Source organism: Meleagris gallopavo, chromosome 17, assembly GCF_905368555.1.
Source record: "Meleagris gallopavo chromosome 17, MGAL_WU_HG_1.1, whole genome shotgun sequence".
NCBI classification, from domain to species: domain Eukaryota; kingdom Metazoa; phylum Chordata; class Aves; order Galliformes; family Phasianidae; genus Meleagris; species Meleagris gallopavo.
This window is the reverse complement of record NC_139420.1, coordinates 3,384,025-3,400,360: the sequence shown is the minus strand read 5'-3', so window position 1 is coordinate 3,400,360 and position 16,336 is coordinate 3,384,025. Positions and strand designations below refer to the sequence as shown.

At 37.3% G+C, this 16,336-nt stretch overlaps 1 protein-coding gene and 1 long non-coding RNA gene across 3 annotated transcripts in view; one reads left to right on the top strand and one right to left on the bottom strand.

The window, feature by feature from the left end:
* Positions 1–16,336, bottom strand: part of RIMBP2 (RIMS binding protein 2) — a 116,771-nt gene that overhangs the window by 5,712 nt on the left and 94,723 nt on the right. Inside the window, exons 18-24 of one of the 2 annotated variants that reach the window (XM_085238704.1) lie at positions 14,119–14,850; positions 12,314–12,431; positions 9,378–9,530; positions 6,531–6,715; positions 4,422–4,590; positions 2,342–2,407; positions 863–966 (exon numbers count right to left, since the gene is read on the bottom strand). In XM_085238704.1, coding sequence (XP_085094830.1) covers positions 863–966; positions 2,342–2,407; positions 4,422–4,590; positions 6,531–6,715; positions 9,378–9,530; positions 12,314–12,431; positions 14,119–14,850 — 1,527 coding nt within the window. The remainder of the gene's footprint in view (positions 1–862; positions 967–2,341; positions 2,408–4,421; positions 4,591–6,530; positions 6,716–9,377; positions 9,531–12,313; positions 12,432–14,118; positions 14,851–16,336) is intronic. The other variant, XM_085238703.1, reaches the window with a different exon arrangement.
* Positions 5,957–13,741, top strand: LOC146543167 (uncharacterized). The gene is made up of 2 exons (XR_014887064.1): positions 5,957–6,191; positions 7,106–13,741. It is a non-coding gene; the product is annotated as an uncharacterized LOC146543167 (long non-coding RNA).

The following is a 16,336-nucleotide window of genomic DNA, read 5'->3' as shown; positions in this document are numbered from 1 at the left end:
TATTTTCTTTATAGCTTTCAGTGTACTGATATTCACTGCATATATAAATGAAAAATGCATCAAATCTTGACTGAGGAACTTACCACGTAACATCAGAGACAATGTAAAAACAGATTCCATTGTTGCTGATGATGAATATGGAGAGATGGGAGACCGCATGTAGGTAGATGGAAGATAAACTCATAATGAAGATCTAGCTAATGCTCAGTTGTTTAAATGAAAATCTAGCTAATGTTCAGTGATTGCCTAAGATACTTTTACATTCTTATTAAGAAAGTATTAGAGACAAGACAGTCACAAAAGCTCAGATACATTAATTAAGAACAAAATATGATATACTGTGAATGCTGTTCCTCTGTGCTATACTAGGCTGGTTTGAGCTGCAAAAAAGGGCTGATTTTGAAGGAATGGTAAGGTAGGTTACAGACATTTGATAGCATGCTCGTCAGCGTGAGGTAGAACAGTGTTTGGAAATAACCATCTTAAATGGAAACACAAAGCACATTTGAAAACAATGAATGGAAAATAATCATTCTCTACTATTTGTAACAACACCATTTTTTTGTCCTTACAGAAATTCATTTTAAATAGATATACACACATTGCACAGTCATATATCTATAATTGACAATTTGTGGTGAGCCATAATAAATAAGTCCTTGGTTGTTTTTCAACAAATATAATGCTACTTGTATGAATTTGCTGTAAATATGAGTGTATCTGAAAATACTCTCTGTTTCTAATTTTGAATTTTTTTTTCTGCACATTAGCTGTTATGTGTAATAGTGCTTACTAATACCAGCTATATTGCAATTAAATTATGGCTCCATGAATGGTAAACAGTAAAAAATTACGTAAATACCTCTACATCAACGTTAGGAGAACTTTCCCTTGGATCGTAATCGTACAGTGCTACCATCCTCCTTGTAGACACTGAGTGCTGCCTGCCACTGCGCCTGTTTCTTTCTGTTCCAGTCACAAGGAGAGGAAGGGAAGGAAAGCTATCAAAGTTATTTTGAACACAAGCCACAAGGTCTGCATTTTTTCCCCACACCATTCACAACAGTGCAGTAACAATGTTGGTATTTCTCTAGCACAGTGATAAGATGCCATGGATTACCACAAACCTAATAACACAGATAAAGGTTTCAAACCAGCATATGCATTTCATCAATAACAGTTTGCTTGCACTCTTCATTTTAAGCTACTCAGATCTCTGAGCGTTATTTATCTGCAAATGCAAAACAAGAGTTCTGAAATTTTCTGCCATTCTTGGGTAGAAGAGTCGTGTTTATGAGGATGTACAAAGCTAAACATTTCTGCTTATGGGTTTATTCCATTTCAGTACAGTTACCACACTTACTATCTGTTCCTCTGCCCTCCCCTGGTCACAGGATTATTATTCAAATTTTTGCTGGGAGACTGCAGTGAGAACTGGGCACTCAGCTGTCCCAAGACAAAAGAGGTTACCATTAACTTAGAAGTTTGCAATACTTTTCAAGACCCCTTGACAACAAAAACTCACTCTCAAGTCCTGTTAAATTTTACAAGTTTAATTTGTGGGGAACAGAAAGAAAGGAGTGAAATAGTAGCTTAAAGGAACCACGTGCTATGTTTACTGATTGCTATTAACATTTACCAGGAAGTCCAAAATGGGCCACATTTTTAATTTGAATGATATTAGCATGATTCTTGCAAATGATTGCTGCAGCAAGAGAAACATGCTTGTTAGTGCTACTTACAGACAGGCATTGAGGGCAGGCCTGATGAGCATTATGCAGTGTGACAAAGGAAACCCGAGGTTGGGAGGCACCCTGTGATTTCTGGCAGGTGGGTGAATGACAAAGGTTGAGCTAATGTAGGAGCAAACACTGAGTGTAGCACGCACTCACAGATTTCACATCACCCTCCAGCTGACACTGAAGCATTCAGTCAGAGACCGCTTTTGCAGGGGGTGGATTTGAGTTATTTTTCCAGTTACCAATGCAAGGGAATAGACAGAACACAAAGAGAGATCCAAAATGGAGGCGTGGACCATAATAGAAGGAGGACCCAGTTCCCTGGTCTCCCAGAACCCATACTTAGATGAGTACCTCAAGAGTAGCACTTTTCAGTTTGAAGTACTTCTCTGGGGCAGGACACTGCCTACAGTCTGGGCTCAAGGACCACGAGCAAGGAAAGAGTCCAAAAATGATTCCCTATGTAATTGCTATGTGACAGTATTTTCCAGCTTCTGGTTTCCAAGAGATCAAAGGCATAAAAAAAATATATAAATCTAGACAGCTCAAATCATTTCAGCTAATTTACAGCTTGAATCAAGTTATTGTTTCTTAGCACAGACCTCTTTTAGACTTTCTGGATCTGCGGTGTACAGAGCGTGTGCTCTCTTTGAAACGGTCACAGTTGACTTCAGGAAAGGAATGCATACAAATAAAAGAAGAGAAGATATGAAGCTGTTCAAAGTTCTGTTTTTAAGGATTAAATGTGGGCAAAGGATTAAGAAAAATAAAGCCATATGAACACAGCATGTAAAGTGTCTGATATGACATTAGGAATATGAACAACGCTATGAAGCAGACTAACAGCCTGCTAAACGATCCACGTGGGCAGCTTCTGTGACAGCAAGGATCTGAGCACATGGATCTCTTTGCTATTCAGACTTTATAGTTTTAAATTAAGCCAAACTAACTGCTCTCTCCAATCCATTAATAACAGCATTTTTTAGTCTGTTTTGGCTTGTTGTGTTTTTGTTTGTTTTAATGTGGCTAACAAATCCACGTTAAACTGAAAATAACGTGATGCTTTTGAATTGCTAAAATATTTAAAGGTGAACTGCTGGGGGTAGGTTGCTAACAGCTCTCAGAAATATCTCAGAATAAAACTCAGTGCTTAAAAACATAAAGTGGGGCAAAATTTCCACTTCAAATTGCCTTCCTCCTTCCAAGAGAATTTCTCAGCTATTTCAGAAGACGCTGCTGGTTGAGTGCAATGAAAAAAGATGATATTTGTAGAATATGACCCTTAAACAGCCAAAACATTAAAATTATAGGGTGTTAAATACATCAGTGGCTTCATTTTTAACTGGTGTTCTGTATCAACAATGTAGTGACTTCAGAAAGAACTGAGAGCACTGAGCAAGTCTTAAAGCAGTAAGCTCCAAATATGGCTGCTGAGGATTATATTTGCTGTATTTAAACACATCCTCATGAGAGAATTAGAAGTACCTTTAGACACTTCTTCATCCCAGCAGACCTTCAGTTGTGTTTACAGATGTAAGCACAGCAGGTTAGGTGTCCAATTCCAACAGACTTCAAACGATGTACACTCATGGTAACAACTACATTTGCAAAATAATGCTGTGGACAGCCAACCTATTTGGGCACATCTGTAAGACCCACTGTCTGCCAGTCCCAAGCTTCTGAAATGGATGTGCAGGTGTCTGTGTTGTACTAAGGAGCTGATGGGCAGGGGTGTTTACAAGTGCATGAATGGGAACATTTGTTGTATTTCTGTAGCATAAGTCAATAAATAAATAGATTTGAGATGACAGCAATTAAGAACTTAAGTTATCCTTTCCTTTCGTAAACAACAGAAACTTTAGAAAATAATATCTTGAAAAGCAACTAAAATAATTTGTGTCATATTTACTAATGTTTTGGGATACAATCAGGTTTATTTAAGAAAACAACTGTGGAAGACTTGTTTTTTAGCAACCACTTTTACAGTTCACTTTTAAACAGGACTGAACCAGTTCCAGCCCTTCACACTTTTTTGAATTATGTTGAAAGCTTTGTAACATATTGAGATAGTGTTATAAAATGTACGGTTAGAAGAAAATCTTAGTTAAGATACTTGCATTGTGTATCCCTGTACAACACTGTAACAATGATGTAATGCAAGTGGTTCATAACTGAATCATTTGGCCAATCTGCTTTTTAAGGGGTTTGTTACTGTAACATCCATAAAATCTCACAATACGTAGTGCTATCCCAAATTATATTATACATAACCCTTTGCCACAATCCCTTTAAATTATTGGTAAAGTAGGAAAATGTAGAAGAGTATAAATAATGACAAATAAGTGATTCATTTTATGCTTTGCAGCAGTGAGCATATCACAAGGCACCTCAGCACAGCACGCTCCAAAGCACAGGGATCTTGTTCTGTGTCTTTCAGGTAAGGAAAAATACTAGAGTAGTGAAGATAAAGAAACCACCTTTGCAGCAAAAGGTGTGACCAAGATTAAATATTTGTTGACTAAAGTCATCCAGTTACTGACACAGAATGTATCCCACAATGTAGTAAATTGCTGCAAAATTTAGATGCATCTGCATATAATAAAAACAAAAGGCAAAGCAGATCCAGCCAAGTTAACAGCACCCAAGAAGTAGGTGAACTGGTGCACATATAGTGTTCCTTACCTATTTTCTCTACTGGTGTGTTCAAAGGAAGAAAACCTTGTTTTAGAAGCTGATCCATCATCTCCTCATCATCTGCTTGGATCTCAGAGACCATGTTACATGGGATAAGGCCGATTCTTGTACACGTTTCTCCACGATAGAATCCATCAGCATCTTTGTCCCCATAAACCTGTTATTTAAATAATAATAATAATGTCGGTCAATAAAGTTTTAGCATTTAGGATTCTTTATGAAGGCAAAATGGTTTCCAAGGCACAGATGATTACAGTTCTAATGTAAAATTATATTAGTTTTTACTAATGCGATTTAAATTAAAGAACTGAAACCGTTAGGTTAATCTGAATTTTGATTTCTTAAGCAGAAATTGGACTTTTTCTGTTAGCATTAAAAAAGCACAAAACTAAGTGACAACACTGAAAGTCAACAGCTTTCCAAGGAAACATGAATTAAGCTACAAAAATAGCATGAGCCTTCATCAGTGAGAACATGTAAATAAAATTTCTGCCTTCTAAAAATTCGTACTGTTTGCCAATGACAGGCCTTTATCTGAGATTGTACCACGCAAAAATGATGACTTTAAGGCAGAACTGATGATTAATTTTAGATTATTTCTTGTTTAGGCAAAATCAATTTCTTTATTTCTTTTCATTAAAAACAAACACAAATCCAATCGCTTCAGTTCAAATCAGAGTTTGAAAAAGTGAGCTTTCATCAGCAGTAACTCTATAGAGCAGGAATGTTTTCAGTTTTAACCTCTTACCTGGCACAATTACTACTTCACAGTACAGCATCTGTGACTGTGATGCACGTACAGGACAGACTTCACACAGCTCATGATGGAGCTGACCCATCACCACCCCAATGCTCAGGTGATGTGTGAAAAGCAATTTGGAAACGCAAACTAAGCCACATTCACATCAGTGTGATGAGAAATAAAATGCAGATTGCATAATAATTACCATGGACCCAAACAGAAACTAAACATCAGTCAGCATAAATAACTTGCATAGGATCTCTCCAGACGTTTCAGTGGCAAACATGTACATATTAGTGAGGAAATAATTTAAATAAAAATTTTTGTAAATATCACAGCAGAGAAAAGTACGTTCTTAAACAATTTCCATATCTTTGGCATAAATCTGTATCAGTGAGGAGGGAAGCAAAAATATCTGCTGAAGTATTTAACATTAAATGTTTGTTATTTTGTATACAGGCAGGATGCAATCCAACACAGTGGAAAGAAGTAAATATTTTAATAGTTTAAGTTACAATTAATTATATCTTTCAAGCAGGTACTGTAAAAAGCGAGTCTGTATTTTTTCAGGTTCAATTTCAGATAATACTTAAATCTCAGTTAAACTTCTGAGTACCAGAAGCCCCACCTCTTCCCTTCCTCATTTCCACTCATTTCGCACCAGATTAGATATAAGGCTGTAGGAGGAAATGCTTACACATCTGCTGAGTCAACTGAAAAATCTGCTAGCTTTTTAAAATCTGAACAGCAAGCTGAGCAAATTTGCCTTGCAGCTGCACAATCGTAATGAGGCAAGCTGTGATAGAGGGCACGAATAAAGACATGGATGGAGCATAACGCTCTCTCTGCCACCTGAAACAGAGCTGATCTTCCTTCTGCTGCCTCGTCAAGGGTCAGCTTTTGCACCTTACACTGATTAGTCAGAAAAGGAACTTTTCCAGTTGCAAAGAGGAAGACTCTGGAAAAGAAATACCTAATTTTGAACCTTGATACAGCAGCTGTAGGTACTTAAGGAGGTAAGCACTTTCACGGTACCTTTGCAGTAAAGAGGACAATTTCCTTTAGCAGTTTTCTCTGTAGGGTTTGTGGCAATGGACACAGGGGGCTTCTGTCACAGTTTTGGTTTAGCATGTAACTCTGGCCATAACTAGCTAAGGCAACTTTGAGCTTTTTGCCCATTACCTAATCATTTTGAAGCCCTTAGCAGGAGGTGTTAAGGTTCCAAATCCAACAAGATTTACAGCCAGAACCTTGGAGAACAAAAAAAAAATCTTGGACTCCAGTCATACAAGTTGCTTTCTCCAGTAGGAACAAAGCACACCCTGTTTGTAACCCTGTTTGTCTTTAGGTCTCACCTTAATGATCTGCCCTTCTTTAAATGGCAGCTCTTCCTCTGCAGCATCAGGATTTGGGGACATTGTCAGCGGGTCGTAGTCAAAGAGTGCAACAAATATTCGAGTAGAAATATCTTCTGTTCCAGGATCTGTTTCTGATTCTTCGTAAATATCTGGAGAAAGATGGTCATGGCCACCATAGCCATCTATGGAAGTAAATTCAGAAAACAGCAATTCAGTAATACAAGTTGGCCTCATTCTTCAACTATTCCAGTTAATATTTAAAAAGTATTGGGCATTTCAGTGAAAACTCAATGCGTGTCCTGTCACGTTCAACATTTTCTTTAAATAGCAAGACTTTTTTTTTTTTTTTCTTTAAGTATATTCATAATCTGTTTGCACTGAATGGTTTGCTGATCTGCTACACCACACTAACATTTACACAAGTGAACACAGTTCAAGAAAACAATTTTTTTTTTTTTTTTTAGGTTTACTATAGTTTGCTGAAAATTAATGTAGCACCTTAAGAGTGACATAATGATAAGTTTTACCATTGCTGCAAAAATAACCATGCTTTTGATAAAACTGTTTTCCAGCACAGCTGCTTCTGTTCTTCAAAACATAAGAAAGCACATCCCAGCTGTGTTGACATACCATGTTTTAGGTGCAGGGTTTAAAACATGGTTCTAATCTCTTCTCTCCAGACAGGTAAGAAGATGTATAGTGCAGCAGTGTTAAATTATGCCAGGGTTGGTACTATTTTGTTTAAAGAGTCAGTAGTTAACATAGCCAGCAGTGCCTCAAACCAACACAAACACTATAAAATGTAATAAAATCCAGGAACAATGGTTAGCTATGACTGCATTTAATTATAGGCTTGATAGCAATGATCATCCATGAGTATCACAGTACTTGGCACTGTACTGCAGTCAGTCCACTGCAAGGTATCCAATCAATTAGGATATTAAAGGTGAAAACTAGCTTTTCATTTCTCATAGCTTTCATACTTTTCAGGTTACCTGGAGAATTCATTTAGTCCATGATTCAACAACACACTTGAGGACGGACTTCAGTAAAACTGAATTAGAAAACTAGGCCAAAAAAAGCTAACAATGAGTGTTTTGATTGACAGGTTTCAAACATTTTAAAATTTTGCTTTGAAAGAGCACATGGCAGCACTTTCACAGAAACAAAAACAGAACAGCAGAAACGAACATGCTCTTTCAACATACATGAAGCCTAAGACCCCAAAATCACTTAAAATCACAGGCCACTTCAGTAAAACCTATTGTGCAAGTCCCACTCACTTAAATGGGACCCACATATTTTTACTCTTTGCTAAACCAATACTTATCATTCAGTTTACGAGATCTTTCACAAGAGTAGAGAATGTGATATTATGAACAATGAAAATGTAGTAGCTATATCAATGTTTTCCCAAATACAATTTTAACTGTAATCATCTCTTACGAGGAATTTCTTTAAATAGTTTAAATATTCCATATGTAATATTGCAATTAAAATTTCTCTTTTTGCCACAACTCCAGATTTCATTCAATATTTGAGATGTTTAAACTACCAGAAAATATTTTCAGAGGGTCACAGCTTTAAGGGAACAGCTATTGACTCTTGGGTCCAGATAACAAGAAATAATGTGAGTAAGGAAAAATGCAAAACAGCAAAAGGGCAGGGAAAAATTCCAGCCAAGAAGCTTTATGCAGACACAAAGCACAGAAAGGAAGTTGGGGAGAAATGCACGTATGGGACAGAAAGCAATGGGACGCAAAGGGTGGGATTCCTCTGTTCTGTCCTCTCATAGTCAGTTTGCAGTCTGTTTGTGGTTTGTACTCATGCCCAACAGGTAATATGAAACTGATGGGTTAAAGGTGGGACTTCTTGATTGTTTTAAACTACAGATTGTTGCATCCTACTTTGACTGCAAACACAAAGTATAGCAAAACGCATCTCAGTTAAAAGCACTGACCTAATAATCTGAATCAAAACAGTCAAAGTTTGCTTCAGTGAATGAGATAGCATTAGCTCATTAGCTACAAATCTTACTTCTCTGAAGAGATATATACTATTCATACACACATATAACTGTGTATGTAAAATCTTAGTCTTTGGATGCAGCTAGACAGATTCCCAGCTGCTGCTGTTTACCAGCATTGCACTGAATTCATTAGCTATACATTGATTTACACAAGTTGGTGACTGCAAGCAAGTCATGTTTTGAAACTCAACAGTCAATCACTATTTGCTTAAATTTTCAGGGCCCATTTTCTTCATGCCAGAAATGAGGAAATAAAAGAAAGAGAAAAGTGTTTCCTACTCTATATATGACCTAGGCTGCTCTTATAGGTTAAATGCGAAGACACTCCAACTCACTGAGTTATGAACTATGAAAACTGAGTTGTTGATCATGTAATGGTTTCTATGTTGATGAAGCAACAAATACTATCAGTTCTCCTATTATCGAACATGGGTTGTGACATAACAGCTGTTTGACCCTCTCCAGCCTGTATGGAAACGTGCTTGTTTTGATGAATGGTTGTTCAGGTATATACAGTAAATACTGGCTGGCATTCGTAGCAGCGTAGCTTCACAAAGGTTCATGCAACGCAGTGTGCTTGGACGCAGCCAAGTATGGAGAGCTGGCTGGCTGCACAGCAGTTTCAGGATAGAGAGCTAAGGGTTGTTTGTCCCTTACATCTGAGTTGGAGAAACTTACCTGACAGCAGGCAGCATTTAAGAGCTAGTTCCCCTGGCATTCTGCATTGCATGCAATGTTGTCATACAGAAACCGCACTTGTTAACACGCAGCTCTAAAACGTGTCTGTCACAAAGGATGAATAATGTTCGGCATACCGTATCTATATTCAGAGGCCATGGTACGCTGCTGAGGCCATTTCTTGTGTCCACCAATGCTGCGATAATAAGCTTCTTCTTTTACAGGTGAAATATTTCCCTCACTACCTGACCGAGACCGCCCGCCTTCACTGTTACTGTCCATTGTAATTTCTATGGAGAAAAAGGGAATGATCTATTAAACATATTGTACTGTTGCCTTTGTGGAGGCTCCTGTGGGCAGGCTTTGCCTACCTTGTTTTCTGACTTGCATAGAGTAGGGAGGCTAAACACTGTGGAAGCTTTGCCAGACGCCTCAGCCTCTAGAAATCCTCCTTCAGCAGGGGAATCACAGAAATGTGTATCTCCTTTTTAAAAGCTGCTAAATTTTGTGCTTTTTAAAATTCAAACAGGGTAAATATTATCGGTTAGATCTTTGGATAGGAATCATCTTTTATTACGAGGTTCAAATAATCCTACCTGACAGATCTGCAAGGTCAAGAGCACTGTAAACTCTGTTTCACCTTCTAAAGTATCAACCTAAAAACAAAAATTAATTAATTTACTTAAATCCTACCTTCAACAATAACTAATCCAAAGTATTTATAGCTTAATGGAGAAACTACCTCAAATAATTTACATTTTGGAAAATCTGAAGAAAGTCTTATCTTTGGCATCCTGACAATATTATAGTATTGAAGGTCTTTCCCACTCATTTAACCTTCCAGAGCTGCTTTAAGAACTTCCTGTAGTAAGTGATGCAGAATAGCTCAGAAAATGCTCCAGGCACACATGTAAAAGAATAAGCTGCTGCCAAGAAAATTGGGATCCACATTTTTGAGCAGTATACTGAAGCCAATAAAATAGTTTCATATATTTAAGCAGTCTAAACTTTGGCATATTATAATGGTAGAACTACAGTAATTTCATTCTTCCAATATCCTATTTGCAGCCCTTATTCATGGGAAATTTCTGTGTCAGTGGAAGTCCTGAATAGTTGGTTCAAGTTTATGCAATCCTCTGCTGTATGATTTTGGACAGCATAATTTTAACTCGCTTTATTGATAAATGAGTTAAATACATTTAACTGGGACATTTCATATCTTCTACAATTTCATCCAGTAAACTTCTAGGAAGCAAGCTTTGTGCAGAGTTTTATCTAGTGTTTATATTTCCTTTGTCTATTCTCAAAGTATTTTACTACAGTATGATGCTAGAAGTGAGAAATGTCTCCCAGCTATTTTAATTGCCAATTTTTTAGTCAGAAGTCAGGCCTCTTGATATCTCAGCCGTTCATACTTTAAGTTGCACTGAAAGAGAAAAAACCTAGGACTTTAGTTTCTGTTTAATAATGTTTGATTGATTATAAGCAATTAATTTCTTTTTCTGACTCCTGATTGATTGTTACTGAACCACTAAAGAGCAGTCATGACTTGCTGCATTTGTGTCCTCACTTTGTTGACAGAAAGTGAACTCTGGCAAATTAAATTACTTCCCTATTTTTTAATTAAGAGGAAACCCGAAGTACTAATTCAAACAAACCTGCCCACTCTCTCACTGTTTATATAAAAAATTAGATACTTGGCTTAAGGGGTCCAAATGTAAACAGAATCTTTACTCTTGAAAAAAAAAAAGGCTGCTTTTGGACAAGAAAGAAAAAAGACATGAAAATCTAGCAGTCCTAACACCACCATCTGAATGCTGTTTGGTTCAGCTAACAGCAGCCTGTCAACAGAAGCACAGGAGCCTCCCTGGAGATGATTCTCCTCCATACCATTTTCATATCGGTGTAATTCCATTAATATCTGTATTATCTTGGTTTATAGCAGGATGTGGAGAGAGAATCAGGCCTCTGAAAAACCATGTTGTTACTCTGCAGCTATTAAGACAGTTTCTTGTATTACAGCTGTGTGTATTGTGACCTACAGTTTCACTAATAATAATTCCTGCTCAACAAGTATCAAAATAATTGTGCCCACTAAGGGGATTTTGCTTTTTTTTTTTTTTTTTGACAGCACTGGCATTTTAGTGTAAGCTCATAAAAAGGGAAAATTATTTAGTATTTTTTTTTAAAAAGCACTCCTTTATGATCAGTCTCTTTCCTTCTGATAATCCCCATTGGTGATGCCTCTCATCCACACAAATGTCAGATGAGAATTGCCTAACACTGCTTTCTGCTCCTGCTGCTGATGTGAACAGTGTTCAAAAATTAAAGCATGGTTTAGGGACAAGAACGAGACTGATTTTACATCTTCAAGGAGTAATGTTCTGCTAATAGCTCACATTACTCTTGTTGCATTTATTTTGCATGTGTTTCCTAATTTTTCAGTCCGAATGTTCCTTATTTGTCAGCACAGAGTGCAAGTTTTACAAATATGTATTTGTCCATATTATCTTGATTCCATTATCTTTTCTGCACAACTTTTTGGATTTCCTAGTATACACCAGAATAAATTTTAAGTCATAAATAAGCCAGAATAGAGATGAAATATAGTAAACATATGCAAGTTCTACCAAGTTGTTACATTTAAGAGCTTCAATTTTCTCCTGGTGAATTCCAAAAAGTAGTCAAGAAAATGGAAAGTAAATGTAAAATGATGGTTGATGAATGGGAAGATGGATGGCTGAATGGATCATCAAATGAGTACATTTATTTTTACTGATGGTATTCCTGCCTGCATTATAATTTTTTTTTATTTTTTATTTTTTAGGTAAGATTTAACAGTATCTAACCCAAGCAACACCCATTAAATTCAATGACAATAATCCCAGTGATGTCAATGCCTAGCAATTCAGCCCCCATGAGACCCCAGTACACTTATAGTTAGCTCATATTTAGATGGAGAAGCTTTTAGTTCCATCTCACCCCATAGCTCAAGACAAGTGTCCTTTGTAAGGATCGCCTCCCCAACTCTGAGGCTGCAAAGAACAGAAATGCACCAATCTGTCCAACTAACCAATGGAAGGGACCAACATTGGTCGAGACCTTTGTGGCACTGCACTGCCATGAGAGGACCTTCGCCCTGCATGCTCCACCCTTTCAGGCCGTCCTGCAGATGATGGATTACCTAAAAGCTAAAAAAACAACAAAAGAAAAAACAGGTTTGTAAATTACATGCATGATACCATTATGGTTATATGGTTGGACATTAATCAGGTCAATCACATTTGGAAGCAAAAGCTCTAAAGGCAACTAAACTTAGTTTTTAACTCAAAGGTTAGCTGAAAAGTAAATACTGTTGCCTGGCAAACCTGCAAAAGGAAAAATGGTTCCCTGATTTATGGCAGTTTTGCAACCAGCAGTCACGCATCAGAACAAAAAGAAAAGAAAAGAATAATTTTGGAAACATTCTTTTGCCTTTGTCGTTGCTGCTAAAATGACATTATAATCTCCTGAAGAGTCATGCAACCAGTCACGAGAGTTCATGATATTGGACTGCACTGAAAAGGCAAGCAATTTTTTGTTGTCAGCTATGCAGCTTTGAGCAGTTTGCAGCATGTGAACAAGTGTATATCCTTCTGTCTTTGAGCACGCTGCTTTTCTACAATGGCTTTTGATTCTTAAAGCCTTTTAGATGTTTTTGAAACTTGTAGAAGGGAATGTAGACACATTTCATCTCACATCACAGCTGTCTCCCTCTGTTCATTACCCTTGCAGAAAACATTGCTACTTTAATAACAAAATGATACTATTTTCATGCTCTCCAGAGTTCATCATGCAGCCGCTGAGATTAATACAGCTTGGGGATCAGTTTTAATGGGAGAAATTTTTAAGGCTCATTTCAGAATAAACTGCTGGGCTAGAAGAGCAGGCAGCTGATTTCTGCTGTTATATGAAACACGCTTGATCTGAGATTTCCACTCTGGACTGCTGTAGACAGGGAGGGCAAAGAACTTGCTTGAGCTTTTGGGAGCTGGGAAGCCTACGGATACATCTATAAAAGCACAGAGACTGCTAGACTAATGGACAGAAACACAATTAGGCAGGATTACACAGAGGCATCCTTGAAAGATATGGAACAGCCCTGTCCTCTCTCTTTCGAAGAAGCTGTTTGCCTGCATTCTCGTGCAGAGATGCAGACTGCAACTTCAAAGGCAAGAAGAGATGATCTAAAAAGGAAGTCGAAGTGGCGACAGCGCAGAGAGAAGGAAATGGAAATATGATGAAACCTGTGACTCAACAAATGTGGGTCACTGTTACACTGGGGAGAGTCTTGATTGTCCACAGATGATTCATGATAAAGAGCATATCCTAAAAATTCAGTGAGTGAGATGAACAAAAAGAATATGATGAAATGGATTCTTTGAGATATTTAAAATAATAATTACTGATGACATATTTTTTCCACTTAAAATGCAATGTGTTTGTTTTTTTTTTTTTTTAAAGCAACATTTAGATGGGCAAAATAAAGTAAAACATTCTTTGGGAAAAGTTGTAGTTCAGCTAACCCTTAATTAAAATTTAGATTCAGTTGTCCTTTAATAAAAGCAGCCATTATCGTAATTTGTTCTGTGGGAAAATCGTTGTAAAGCAAATTAAACTGATTTCAGCATGACATAAAAGATGACTGTAAAGCAAAACGCAGAATAATAAACAAAAATGAATGGGGAGGAAAAAAATGGGAAAAATGCAGCAGATAGGTCCAAAGGATGGACTCTAAAAATTAATTCAGAAAAACAAAACAAAACCAAAAAAAAAAACCCACAAGAGAAAGAAAACTGATTTGGCAAGCAGATTAGAAGGAAGGTTTACTTCACACACCAGAGAGTCTTCTGCATCTCTGTGGGATGACTTTGCAAGTGGACCAGCTGCCCTAGAGTCAGCCATTTTTAAGTCGTTCTTCCAGCCTCCCTGAACATCTTCATTTGACAAATTATCTGTTCTATTACATTTCTGAGTCTCATACTTTTTCTCGTAACTGGACTTGACCTGTTCACTCCTGGGCTCTACAAAGGAAGATCCCAAGTCACCAAAATCTTCTTCAATGCTGGTTTGCCTTGTTAAAGTTTTCCTGCGAGCAAGCAATGGCCTCATGCTTTTCCTGCAGGAACAATCAGCAGTGTCTGCACAACAGCTAGATGCAACATTGGCAGAAACTGAATCGCAAGTATATCTGAACGTAAAACGAGATTCTTCTTCTTCACTTCCACAGTCTAGTCCACTGTCTGGGCTTCTTGATAAGGACCAGCTATATTTGCATCCTTTGTCATCTGCAGCAAAATCCTCCATGTCTGAAATTCTGTGCTTGGCTGGGTACCAGAAGTTGTGCTGCTGATCTTGATTGTAGGGCCTAGGTGGTCTAGAGTCTCTAGCTATTGTGGATTTCTTTTTATAGGGCATACCTAAACCCTGCTTGTACAGCAGTTCAGAGTATTCACCATCCTCTTCAGCTACTTCTGGAATACTGAAAAGCTTTTTACTGTGATGTATCTGCTGTGAAAAGTCAGGCTGTTCCAAAAAAGTGGCTTCAGTGGTCTTATTCTTATTGCACTCCTTAAGATTATGTAATGTTAAGAACCAGAAAGGGAACAAATAGTGTGTGACAAAAATAAAATGGGAGGGAAAAGGGAGAAGAAAAGAAAAATAAAGACAGAATTAGTTTTAGAGCAATGGCAAACATAAGACATGCAGCTTATTAAGTGAAAAGGATGTCGTGCTTTGAATGAGAATCTGTGAAAAATAAAGACATGATTAAGAAAGTTTCTGTGTGTCAGATACAACGAGGAGTCAGTACAAACAACTGAGTGATGCTCTAACAAGAACAAACCCATGCATTTAAAAACAAAGCAACAGAAGCTGCATACAGATTCCAGCATGGTGAATGAGAATGGCATTAAAACATGGCACTAGTGCTGAGTATGATCCTTACCCCATGACAAATTGGAATTTAATTTTTCTTTGTAACCAGAACCCATATCTGAGAATGAAAATTCTGTTCTAACAAGCTTTCTTACTTTGCATCTATTATATTATCCTTTATAAGTATCAAATATCCCTAAAACTCCTGCCACAGTAGAGAAATTCTGCAATCATCATTAAAGAAGCTTTAGATTCCTTTAGAAAATTAAAAAGAAAAAAAGAAAAAAAAGGCATCATTTTAAAAGTTTGGCTTCCAGAGAAAGAAGCCAGAGAAGCTGGCTGCTCTCTGATGCCCCTTGGTCTGGCACTGTCCTCAAATCTCCCATCATAACCTTGTACCTGCTTTACAAAGCCAGTATTTGAAAATCAGCCTATTAGTAGAACTAAGTAAAAGTCTCTGTTTATACCAGAAGTGCATACAAACTATCCCATCTTGAACAAAATAAGCATTCTGAACAAAATAATCCTTTTGACATTTTTGGGTTGTAATTACACTAAACACATGTTGATAGGACAGAAGAAACATATGCAGTATCTTTGCTGGACTCCAAGAAGACACTATGTATGTCTGATCAATCTTAACTTATAAATGTGCATCACTACCATGAAACTTTTATGGCAAACTGCCATAGAAATACGAAAAAGTCAATAGATATGAGCAGGAATAGTTTTATCTGAGTTCAAGTACTCCTCATTTTAGAATACTCAGATCAGGTAAGTTAGCTCAGTCTTCCCTTTATCACTGACGCCTGCCTTTGTTTTAAGGAACCATTGGAGGAAACACCATCTCCCAATAAAGCAAGTATATGTCTGCATGCAAAACATTTTCTTGTTACTTGAGAGTATCTATTTCCTTAGGAGAAAATAATTACAGCTGAAAGTGCATGGTTGGCATACTGTCAGATGCAAGAGGAACACAAATCTTTTCCACTATGGAAAACCCAGTAAGTATGCTTTTTTTGCTGCTGTTAACTAACTACTGCTGTTGAAAAGCAAAGTCAGATCTCGTGAAAGAAGGGGAAATTACTGAGCACTTTGGGATCAGAATCTGACCTGAAGTATGCATCCAAAAGCCTAACAATACGGTGGGTAATATTCTCCACGAGACTCCGACATCCGT